This window comes from Rhinoderma darwinii, chromosome 12 (genome assembly GCF_050947455.1).
Source record: "Rhinoderma darwinii isolate aRhiDar2 chromosome 12, aRhiDar2.hap1, whole genome shotgun sequence".
NCBI lineage: Eukaryota > Metazoa > Chordata > Amphibia > Anura > Rhinodermatidae > Rhinoderma > Rhinoderma darwinii.
In genome coordinates, this window is record NC_134698.1 from 64,400,799 (window position 1) to 64,413,859 (window position 13,061).

The following is a 13,061-nucleotide window of genomic DNA, read 5'->3' on the forward strand; positions in this document are numbered from 1 at the left end:
AATTATAGTTACATATATTAATTAAACATCCTGCCTGTCTCATATTTATATGCTTCTTTATTTATTTTTTTAAAGACCTGTACGTAAGTCCTTGAGTTGCTAACATTTGTATTCAGCTGTCACTTATCTGTAATATCTGTTTGTGGTTAAACTGGGAAACAGCAAATATAGTCAACATTACACTACTCATTGTGGAAGTAACTCAACTGCGCCAAACTCCTAAGGGTGTATTCACACATGCAGGTTTTGTTCCATTTTTTTAATGCAATTTCTGAACCCAAACCCAGGTGTGGATCATAAAGGGAGATAAAGTGTAAAGGACTGATACTACTTATCCTCTTATTTTAATCTACTCCTGGTTTTGACTTCAAAAACAGCATTAAAAAAAAATAACCAAAACCTGCTCGAAACCTCCACATGTGAATACTCCCATATTAACTAATAACTAAGCAGATTTTCTGTTCAGAAGAAAAGTAATGATAAGCCGGTTCTTGTGATCGTTGGGGGTACCGGTGGTCGGACCACCACAGATCGGATAATTACCACCTATCCACAGGATATTAATTTTGGGAAAACTCCTTTAGGGAAAGTTGGGTCACAATCGTGCAATAATATCATCTGTCAACCAGCTTTCCCAGAAACAAATATAAATTAGTATTTCTATTTTTTTTAATAATTTTAACAGAAAAGAGCAAATAGAGAACTTATATTTACAGGTGTTTTCTCCCTTTTTTTTAAAGGGCTTGCCTCATCAAGACATACCCTTCTCTAAAAACAGATGCGCAGGCAATAGCTGATCAGTGCGGGTCTGGCTCCTGGAACCCCTGGAATTTAGCAAATATGGCCTGGTCATGGATGCCAAATGTAGAATTACATGGCGCCAATACAAATGAATGGCTGACCTTGCAATACATGGTCGAGCCGGGACCACCAAAGCAGGAGCCACTGTCCCTAGTGGCTCTCCGCTCTGGCTCAGAGGGGGTCATGATCACGGGACCCCTCTATACAAACTTTTAAACCTCTTGAAGGGAAAATGTTCTAAAGACAAACCGAACATCTACCAATTTCTATAATCTTTACATTTTAACGTGTTTCTACTACAAAGTAAAATCTAGTTAAACATTGTGCACCCCAGTGGTGATCTGGCCAGTCTTCTAACAAGTATTTCTAGTAAGAAGCTGCAGACAAGTTTTTCCAGATTTCACTCCTTGTCAAATTTTCACATACAGACAGTATAACCTTTCAAATTCTGTAATATTTGCAAATGCAAATTTGCCTTGGTAAATTTCAGTAAAAAAGCAATCAGCCATGATGTCAGTGTCTTCTCCGTACAGCACTGCGGTATATGTTGGTGCTATACAAATAACAAGTAATACGCTTTCCTAGGTTGCTGAACGGGAATCTTTCCTAGTAAGCAGATTAATAGGGAGCAATGATGCAGATTTGACATTCAGGATTCTTTAAAAGTTGGGTGACAATATCTGTGGCTGCTGTACTGGTGGCCATTATGGTTGTCACCCAACTTTCCCAAGACAAGGACAACTCAAGAACAGGTGGAGATTCTATTCTCCAAGTCTCTACCTAAAGTATAATTCACTCTATACATTGTATTTCCTGTTATTTTGTAAATAACATGTGCCAGTTTTACCCTGTAAGAAAATAAAAAAGTTACGAGTGCCAACCTTTGCCAGGTGCCAGCCTTGGCATTTTACAAGCAGATCAGTTTCTCTATTTCTTGATCTCATTCTGCACCATTGACATTTTGATATAAACATTGTTGCAATGACTTGCTGTTCATGCAATGCTCTAGTCTGGATACATTCTAGCAATGGGTAAAGCCAGAGCAGAGCTGATCATATGTCATCTGCCCTTCTTAATACAATCAAAACAAACAATAGTAAAGGTGGCAGCATGAGGAGGACCCTTACCAGCCAGTCTTCTGTGCAGCCTGCCTTTCCAATGAGCCATTGGCATCAGTCATGCCCTGTGATCACCATCTTCTCCATGCATCCAGTGCTGCCCGTGCAACAATCGTATGTTTGTATTGATCTTCCTCTCTCTGGTCTCCAGTGATGGACCCGCCCAGGCTGGTGCTATTCTCCGGAGAGGGGCAGGTAACACATCAATCTGAGAGCCTGGCTCACTCTACAGCCCCAGCCTGATACCGCGCATGCGCAGCCCTCCTCCCTCATTGCCCACACCATTCATTCCAAATCTGCAGATGTAGTCTCAGCATGGGCTGGAAGGGTGCAGGGGAAGTGACCTCCACTCTATTATCGGCTGCAGCTTGTACATATGCAATGTCAGGCTCTACACTCTGTAACAAGCTCATTGAAAACCTCATTCCAACAACTACATGATACAAATATAAATCAGCAATATTAATGTATTCACCCAAGGCTGGATGAGCTGTACCCCTAAAATAAAAAATCTCCCTTCTAAATGTGAGCCCTTGTTTTATCTGGTTACTATAAATGGTATTCAGACTATTCTTAGTTATAGCTGTTTCTGGGAAAGCTGGGTGACAACCAATATGGCCACTATTACTGCTCTCACTGGTTGTCATCCAGCTTTCCTAGACTCCAGCTTTCCTAGACTATTAAAATGTGACTTGTTATGAAGTAATACATTATGCAGGTATAAAGCAAGGCATAAATAGGCAGATTTGCCTTTCTGGAGTCAGGTAAAGCTGGGACTTTGCCTTATAGACATCCCTACCCCCATTTCTACCATGTTTCACCAGCTCTACAAGTTCTTCCTTGTGTCTTTTTTATGAACAAACTTATACCTCATGGTGCTGGTTGTGGTATTACCTATAGAGGAATTATTTGGGCACTTAATGGCAATATTGTGTGTTCCCTGTATCACACTACTATGTGTTCCCTGTATGGCACTATTATGTGTTCCCTGTATGACACTATTATATATTCCCTGTATGGCACTATTATGTCTTCCCTGTATGACACTATTATGTGTTCCCTGTATCACACTACTATGTGTTCCCTGTATGACATTATTATGTATTCCCTGTATGGCACTATTATGTGTTCCCTGTATGGCACTATTATGTGTTCCCTGTATGGCACTATTATGTGTTCCCTGTATGGCACTATTATGTGTTCCCTGTATGGCACTATTATGTGTTCCCTGTATGACACTATTGTGTGTTCCCTGTATGACACTATTATGTGTTCCCTGTATGACACTATTATGTGTTCCCTGTATGGCACTATTATGTGTTCCCTGTATGACACTATTATGTGTTCCCTGTATGACACTATTATGTGTTCCCTGTATGACACTATTATGTGTTCCCTGTATGACACTATTATGTGTTCCCTGTAAGACACTATTATGTGTTCCCTGGATGACACTATTATGTGTTCCCTGTATGGCACTATTGTGTTCCCTGTATGTCGCTATTATGTGTTCCCTGTATGACGCTATTATGTGTTCCCTGTATGACACTATTATGTGTTCCCTGGATGACACTATTATGTGTTCCCTGTATGACACTATTATGTGTTCCCTGGATGACACTATTATGTGTTCCCTGGATGACACTATTATGTGTTCCCTGTATGACACTATTATGTGTTCCCTGGATGACACTATTATGTGTTCCCTGTATGACACTATTGTGTGTTCCCTGTATGACACTATTATGTGTTCCCTGTATGACACTATTATGTGTTCCCTGTATGACACTATTATGTGTTCCCTGTATGACACTATTATGTGTTCCCTGTATGACACTATTATGTGTTCCCTGTAAGACACTATTATGTGTTCCCTGGATGACACTATTAATTGTTCCCTGTATGGCACTATTGTGTTCCCTGTATGTCGCTATTATGTGTTCCCTGTATGACACTATTATGTGTTCCCTGTATGACACTATTATGTGTTCCCTGGATGACACTATTATGTGTTCCCTGTATGGCACTATTGTGTTCCCTGTATGTCGCTATTATGTGTTCCCTGTATGACACTATTATGTGTTCCCTGTAAGACACTATTATGTGTTCCCTGGATGACACTATTATGTGTTCCCTGTATGGCACTATTGTGTTCCCTGTATGTCGCTATTATGTGTTCCCTGTATGACACTATTATGTGTTCCCTGTATGACACTATTATGTGTTCCCTGGATGACACTATTATGTGTTCCCTGGATGACACTATTATGTGTTCCCTGTATGACACTATTATGTGTTCCCTGGATGACACTATTATGTGTTCCCTGGATGACACTATTATGTGTTCCCTGTATGGCACTATTGTGTGTTCCCTGTATGACACTATTATGTGTTCCCTGTATGACACTATTATGTGTTCCCTGGATGACACTATTATGTGTTCCCTGGATGACACTATTATGTGCTCCCTGTATGACACTATTATGTGTTCCCTGTATGGCAAAATCATGTGTTCCCTGTATGACACTATTATGTGTTCCCTGTATGACATTATTATGTGTTCCCTGTATGACACTATTATGTGTTCCCTGTATGACCTTATTGTGTTCCCTGTATGGCACTATTATGTGTTCCCTGTATGGCACTATTATGTGTTCCCTGTATGACATTATTATGTATTCCCTGTATGACACTATTATATATTCCCTGTATGGCATTATGTGCCCCCTGTATGACACTACTATGTGTTCCCTGTATGACACTATTATGTGTTCCCTGTATGACACTATTGTGTGTTCCCTGTATGACACTATTATGTGTTCCCTGGATGACACTATTATGTGTTCCCTGTATGATACTATTATGTGTTCCCTGTATGACACTATTATGTGTTCCCTGTATGACACTATTATGTGTTCCCTGTAAGACACTATTATGTGTTCCCTGGATGACACTATTATGTGTTCCCTGTATGGCACTATTGTGTTCCCTGTATGTCGCTATTATGTGTTCCCTGTATGACGCTATTATGTGTTCCCTGTATGACACTATTATGTGTTCCCTGGATGACACTATTATGTGTTCCCTGTATGACACTATTATGTGTTCCCTGGATGACACTATTATGTGTTCCCTGGATGACACTATTATGTGTTCCCTGTATGACACTATTATGTGTTCCCTGGATGACACTATTATGTGTTCCCTGTATGACACTATTGTGTGTTCCCTGTATGACACTATTATGTGTTCCCTGTATGACACTATTATGTGTTCCCTGTATGACACTATTATGTGTTCCCTGTATGACACTATTATGTGTTCCCTGTATGACACTATTATGTGTTCCCTGTAAGACACTATTATGTGTTCCCTGGATGACACTATTATGTGTTCCCTGTATGGCACTATTGTGTTCCCTGTATGTCGCTATTATGTGTTCCCTGTATGACACTATTATGTGTTCCCTGTATGACACTATTATGTGTTCCCTGGATGACACTATTATGTGTTCCCTGTATGGCACTATTGTGTTCCCTGTATGTCGCTATTATGTGTTCCCTGTATGACACTATTATGTGTTCCCTGTAAGACACTATTATGTGTTCCCTGGATGACACTATTATGTGTTCCCTGTATGGCACTATTGTGTTCCCTGTATGTCGCTATTATGTGTTCCCTGTATGACACTATTATGTGTTCCCTGTATGACACTATTATGTGTTCCCTGGATGACACTATTATGTGTTCCCTGGATGACACTATTATGTGTTCCCTGTATGACACTATTATGTGTTCCCTGGATGACACTATTATGTGTTCCCTGGATGACACTATTATGTGTTCCCTGTATGGCACTATTGTGTGTTCCCTGTATGACACTATTATGTGTTCCCTGTATGACACTATTATGTGTTCCCTGGATGACACTATTATGTGTTCCCTGGATGACACTATTATGTGCTCCCTGTATGACACTATTATGTGTTCCCTGTATGGCAAAATCATGTGTTCCCTGTATGACACTATTATGTGTTCCCTGTATGACATTATTATGTGTTCCCTGTATGACACTATTATGTGTTCCCTGTATGACCTTATTGTGTTCCCTGTATGGCACTATTATGTGTTCCCTGTATGGCACTATTATGTGTTCCCTGTATGACATTATTATGTATTCCCTGTATGACACTATTATATATTCCCTGTATGGCATTATGTGCCCCCTGTATGACACTACTATGTGTTCCCTGTATGACACTATTATGTGTTCCCTGTATGACACTATTGTGTGTTCCCTGTATGACACTATTATGTGTTCCCTGGATGACACTATTATGTGTTCCCTGTATGATACTATTATGTGTTCCCTGTATGACACTATTATGTGTTCCCTGTATGACACTATTATGTGTTCCCTGTATGGCCCAATCATGTGTTCCCTGTATGGCACTATTATGTGTTCCCTGTATGGCACTATTATGTGTTCCCTGTATGGCACTATTATGTGTTCCCTGTATGGCCCAATCATGTGTTCCCTGTATGGCACTATTATGTGTTCCCTGTATGGCACTATTATGTGTTCCCTGTATGGCACTATTATGTGTTCCCCGTATGGCACTATTATGTGTTCCCTGTATGGCACTATTATGTTTTCCCTGTATGGCACTATTATATGTTCCCTGGATGGCACTATTGTGTTCCCTGGATGGCACTATTATGTGTTCCCTGGAAGACACTATTATGTGTTCCCTGGATGACACTATTATGTGTTCCCTGTATGGCACTATTGTGTTCCCTGTATGTCGCTATTATGTGTTCCCTGTATGACACTATTATGTGTTCCCTGTATGACACTATTATGTGTTCCCTGGATGACACTATTATGTGTTCCCTGGATGACACTATTATGTGTTCCCTGTATGACACTATTATGTGTTCCCTGGATGACACTATTATGTGTTCCCTGGATGACACTATTATGTGTTCCCTGTATGGCACTATTGTGTGTTCCCTGTATGACACTATTATGTGTTCCCTGTATGACACTATTATGTGTTCCCTGGATGACACTATTATGTGTTCCCTGGATGACACTATTATGTGCTCCCTGTATGACACTATTATGTGTTCCCTGTATGGCAAAATCATGTGTTCCCTGTATGACATTATTATGTGTTCCCTGTATGACACTATTATGTGTTCCCTGTATGACCTTATTGTGTTCCCTGTATGGCACTATTATGTGTTCCCTGTATGGCACTATTATGTGTTCCCTGTATGACATTATTATGTATTCCCTGTATGACACTATTATATATTCCCTGTATGGCATTATGTGCCCCCTGTATGACACTACTATGTGTTCCCTGTATGACACTATTATGTGTTCCCTGTATGACACTATTGTGTGTTCCCTGTATGACACTATTATGTGTTCCCTGGATGACACTATTATGTGTTCCCTGTATGATACTATTATGTGTTCCCTGTATGACACTATTATGTGTTCCCTGTATGACACTATTATGTGTTCCCTGTATGGCCCAATCATGTGTTCCCTGTATGGCACTATTATGTGTTCCCTGTATGGCACTATTATGTGTTCCCCGTATGGCACTATTATGTGTTCCCTGTATGGCACTATTATGTTTTCCCTGTATGGCACTATTATATGTTCCCTGGATGGCACTATTGTGTTCCCTGGATGGCACTATTATGTGTTCCCTGGACGTAACTGGAGCTGGTTTTCCATGGAGTCCATGGAAAACGGCTCCATTTACGTCTGAAGAAGTGACATCATACTTCTTTAGCGCGGGCGTCTATTTACGCGCCGTCTTTTGACAGCGACGCGTAAATATACGCCTCGTGTAAACAGACAAACGTCAGCCCATTGCTTTCAATGGGCAGATGTTTGTCAACGCTTTCAAGCCGTATTTTCGGACGTAATTCCAGGCGTAAAACGCCCGAATTACGTCCGTAATTCGTAATGTGTTCCCTGTATGACATTATTATGTGTTCCCTGTATGGCACTATTATATGTTGCCTGTATGGCACTATTATGTGTTCCCTGGATGACACTATTATGTGTTCCCTGTATGGCACTACTGTGTATTCCCTGTATGACACTACTGTGTGTTCCCTGTATGACACTATTATGTGTTCCCTGTATGGCAATATTATGTGTTCCCTGTATGGCACTATTATGTGTTCCCTGTATGCCACTTGTAATGTCCGTGGCTGTGGGCCATCAGCTCCAACCTCCCCCCGACAGCCGCGGCCACGAGTCGGTAAGCGCTTGCCCCAGCCTCCTCCTCAGGAGACGCCAGCGCTCGAGTCCACTCACCTCAGCCGGATCCCGTAGGGTGCACGCGCACGCTTGTGCCCGCTCTTAAAGGGGCAGCGCGTGCACCGGACTCCGCCAGGCGTTGAACATCCTTGCACGTCGGCAGGAGGCACAAGCTGCTGTTCCTCCTACTACACCTCCTGGCAGTGTTGATCCTCAGACTACAGCTCTTGGCAGTGTTGACCCGCGTGTTTCTTTGCCACTTCCTTACCGCTTTGATGGAGAAGCAAGTACCTGTCGTGGATTTCTTAATCAGTACCAGATCCACTTCAGCCTGTATTCTAGGACATTTTCGTCTGACGGCGCAAGGGTCGCGTTCATCATCTCTCTGCTCACTGGCAAGACTCTTGCATAGGCGAACCCTATCTGGGAGCGACAAGGACCAGGGACCCGTGACTTCCCAGCCTTCCTCCGGACTTTTCGCATGGTGTTTGAGGAGCCTGGACGGGTCTCATCTGCAGCGGCCTCTTTGATTAACCTGCTCCAGGGAGGACTTTTGTGCGCCTGGCTGATCGTGGAAGAATCCTCCGCTGGGGACACTCCTCTAGACTGGCAGATCACGCGGGGGTACGCAAGACCCGGGATTTGATTGCTCATCATTTCTGGTGGCCCACGCTGCCCATGGATATTATGGACTTCGTTTCTTCCTGTTCTGTATGTGCAGCCAACAAGGCCGCCCACTCCAGACCTGCTGGTCTGCTCTAGCCATTGCCTGTGCCCAATGCTCCCTGGCAGCATATAGCGATGGACTTTATCACGGACCTGCCTCTCTCTGCTGGATGCAGTGCTGTCTGGGTGGTGGACCAATTTTCTTAGATGGCCCACTTCGTTCCTCTGACCGGTCTTCCTGCTGCTCCTCAGTTGGCCAAGCTATTCATCAAACACATTTTCCGCCTGCATGGCTTGCCGCAGCAAATTGTGTCTGATCGGGGGGTTCAGTTTACCTCGAAGTTCTGGAGAGCCCTCTGCGGACTCCTCGGCATGAAGTTGGACTTTTCCTCAGCCTACCATCCTCAGTCTACCGGTCAGGTTGAGAGGACCAACCAGATTTTGGAGAACTACCTATGCCACTTCATCTCCAAGCAGCATGATGACTGGGGGCAGCTGCTTCCGTGGGCTGAGTTCTCATATAATAATCACACCAGCGAGTCCACAAGGAATACACCGTTCTGCACAAAAAAACCTGCACTGCTTGTAGTGCGTTTAATAAGTCACTATTAACTGAGCCACAGTCTATTGTTGGAGTCTTGTGTGTCTCATCTGCCACGTCCAGGTGTCATCTGCCACGCCAAGCATCATCTGTGCCAAGTGTCTGATACACCATGTGTCTGCTACTCCGAGTATCTGCCGGATCATCTTCCCAGGTACTGTCGTTTGGCCAGCTGCTACTCCGCTAAGGCGGAGCAGCCTAATGGGTCCACATACCCCACAGCCGTGACAGGCATACCGTGGGATACGTTGCCCAAACTCCACGGGCAAAAGTCCTTCACGTCAGTGTCCATATATGGACAGAAACATTGGGGGCTTTGTAATGTGGGAATCCCCGGCCAGAGGACTGGCAACGCTCTGGCTGGGGATTCCACTCCTAGAGGGAGCCCTGACGTCACAGTCCATGTATGGACACTGATGTCAGAGGTTTTAAACTATGGAGTCCCCGGCCAGATCATCAGAAGCACTCTGGTTGGGGACTGCAGGACTGGAGAAGTCCCCGACACTTCTGTCCATATATGGACAGTAACATCAGGGGCTTCTCCAGCGCTACCAATGCTCTGGCTGGGGACCACGGATTTGAAAGCCCCTGCCATGACTGTCCATACATGGACATTGGCGTCAGAGGCTTCCATCAGCGCTACCTGATGCTCTTCGGGGATTCCGGCCCTGGGAAAGCTTGCGAAGGTACACATTTAGCACCCGTTACACAACGTGGTATACTTCTTTTTTTTGCGGGATCCCTCAGGATGGATTACTGCAGTATACTACGGTATTCCATCCTCCAAAAAAGGTAGAGACACGTTTAGCGCGTACACAGGGAGTTTTCCTAAAGTGCATGCTAAACGTAGGGCCAAAATGTAATGTAAACAGGCCCTAAACCATACTGTGTAGTTTGTGCCTGTGACTTTTCCATTCATATGCCCTATGGGGGTATAAGAACAAATTCTATCAGTTTGATGGGAAGAATAGCACGGCATGCAGTGCTATTCTTCCCGTCAAAATGGTGGACACCACAATGGAACCCAACAGACCCCATTGACTGATCCAGCGCTGCATCGTGGTTTTCATCATAAACGGAAACCATGATGCCGATGTGAACAGAGCCTTGGGCAGACAACACATTTAGGTTAAATGACTGTTCACAGAGGAGCGCTCTGGCTTTATGAAGAGGAAGGGGAGCTTAAGGGGGAGTTCAAACTGAGTTTTTTGATGAGTTTTTTTTTAAATGCCTCCCATTGATTTCAATGGGAGACGGAGGCATTTTTTTTTCCCGCCAGCAGAAAAACCGTCCCGTGGGAAAAAGAAGGGACATGCCCTATCTTCGGGCATTTACCCCTCTGACCTCCCATTGACACGAAAAACGCAGCGAAAATCGGCGTGCTGGCAGAGCAAAATCTGCCTCAAAATTCCAAACTGAATTTTGAGGCAGATTTTCTTCCTGCAAAAAACTCTGTGTGAACCCAGCCTAAAAGTGGTTCTCCGCTTTAGACAAACCCTACTTGTTATAAGGGTCCCCTGACAATAAGCTGATGACAAAGTGTCTTCCTGCTGGGGCCCCCAGGGATCATCTATAATCTGTGGGAAAACCTGGCAGTAAGTGATAAATTACCCTGCAGCGCCACTACAGGGGAAATTATGCATCACACACACACACTGTCCATTCATATCAATGAGTTGTCTGTGTAATACAGGGGAGAACAGGTCTTTGTAACCGCTCTCCACTCTGGCCAAGAGATGAGGATCCTGAACAGAGGACCCCCTCTATTAAGTCAGAATTTCCTTAAACCCTTCTCCACAACCGCCGTATACATACAGCGCACGTCGGGTGGGGTAGAATGGAGCGGGCTCACGGGCTGAGCCCGCTCCATAGGACGAGTGTGTCAGAACCAACACTTACGGTTAACGAGCGGCATCCCGCTAGTTTAACCCGTTAAATGCCGCCGTCAATAGCGACCGCGGCATTTAAATTACTAAAAATGGGGGCAACCCCCTGTAACGTTCCACCCCCCCCCCACGTGTGGCGAGATTCGGGGTGCCGTCGGTTGGCATGGCAGCCTGGGGGCCGCCATTTTTGTATTCTGTCTGGAGACTGTCAGAATCACTATATACTGCAATACATTAGTATTGCAGTATATCGTGCAAGCGATCTAACGATCGCTGGTTCAAGTCCCCTAGGGGGACAAGTAAAGAAATATAAAAAAAACTGTAAATTAAAAAGAAATAATAAATAAAAATTTTTTTTAATTAAAAGTAAAAATAAAAACTATTTTCCCATTTTCCACCAAGCACAATGCAAAAAAATAAAAACTAACATAACTGGTATCGACGCGTCCGTAAAAGCCTGAACTATTACAATATCTCATTATTTAGTCCGCATGGGGAACGCCGTAAAAAATAAAAAATTAAAGTCAGAATTGTTGTTTTGTGGTCACTTTATCTCCCACAAAAAATGAAATAAAAAGTGATCAAAAAGTCTCATGTACCCCAAAATTGTACCAATATAAACTATAGCTCGCCCCGCAAAAAATAAGCCCTCATACCGCTAAATTTATGACTCTCAGAATATGGCGACAAAACGAAAATTTTTATTTTTAACAATCATTTTTTTCCTTGTAAAAGTAGTAAAACATAAAGAAAACAATATAAATTTGGTATCGCTGTAATCGTATTGACCCGCAGAATGAAGTTAACATGCCGTTTTTATTGCACGGTGCACGCCGTAACAACAAGACCACCCAAAAGATTGAGGAATCGCTATTTTTTTCCTATTCCACCCCACAAATATTATTTTTTCCGTTTCCCCCTACATTATATGGTACAAAAAAATGGTGCTGCGAAAATCTACAACTCGTCCCACAAAAACCAAGCCCTCATACGGCAATATTGATGGAAAAATAAAAAAGTTACGGCTTTTGGAATGTGGGGAGGGAAAAACGAAAGTGAAAATCCGAAAAATGGAGGTTAAAGGTTTTCTTAACTAGATGACCTCTTTAACCCCTTATTGACAATGCCAATCTTCGTTATTTCCTCCCCGCCTTCCAAAAGCCGTAACTTTTTTATTGTTTCAGTTTGGATTCCGTTCATGGGTTCCCCTGACGGAAAGCTCCAATGGAACCCATGAACGGAGTCCCGATGCAGATGTGAACGACCGAGTTCGGGCATTGAAAAACGGTCCGTGTGTCGGACGCATTTCCCGGCCCGACCGCGGTACAGGTGAACGGGACTTCTGGCATTATAGACATTTATGATGCTCGGAGTCTCTGCCTCCCTGCGGAACTGCTGGTCCAAACTGGACAAAACGATACAGTACGGAACAGCAGTTCTACGGGGAGGCAGAGACTCCGAGCATCATAAATGTCTATAATGCCAGAAGTCCCATTCACCTGTACAGCGGTCGGCCCGAACTTGGTAGTGTGCAGCTGCACGAGTAGTGTCTGTACTTTATACTTTAGCTACCCATATGATCCACTCCTTGTTTTGGTTTTAAAAACTGCATTTAAAAAAAACCTGTTCAAAACCTGCACGTGTGAACACACCCTTACATTTTTATTCATGGTTGGCTGTAGTAATATAATTGTGACCTC

At 43.4% G+C, this 13,061-nt stretch overlaps 1 protein-coding gene across 1 annotated transcript in view; it reads right to left on the reverse strand.

Moving 5' to 3' along the window:
• ARMH4 (armadillo like helical domain containing 4) overlaps nt 1–2,183 on the reverse strand; it is a 117,557-nt gene extending 115,374 nt beyond the window's left edge. The window contains exon 1 of the mRNA XM_075843401.1: nt 1,929–2,183. Within this exon, the coding sequence (XP_075699516.1) occupies nt 1,929–1,974 (46 nt within the window). The 5' untranslated portion in view covers nt 1,975–2,183. The remainder of the gene's footprint in view (nt 1–1,928) is intronic.
• Between the last annotated feature and the right edge of the window lie 10,878 nt (nt 2,184–13,061).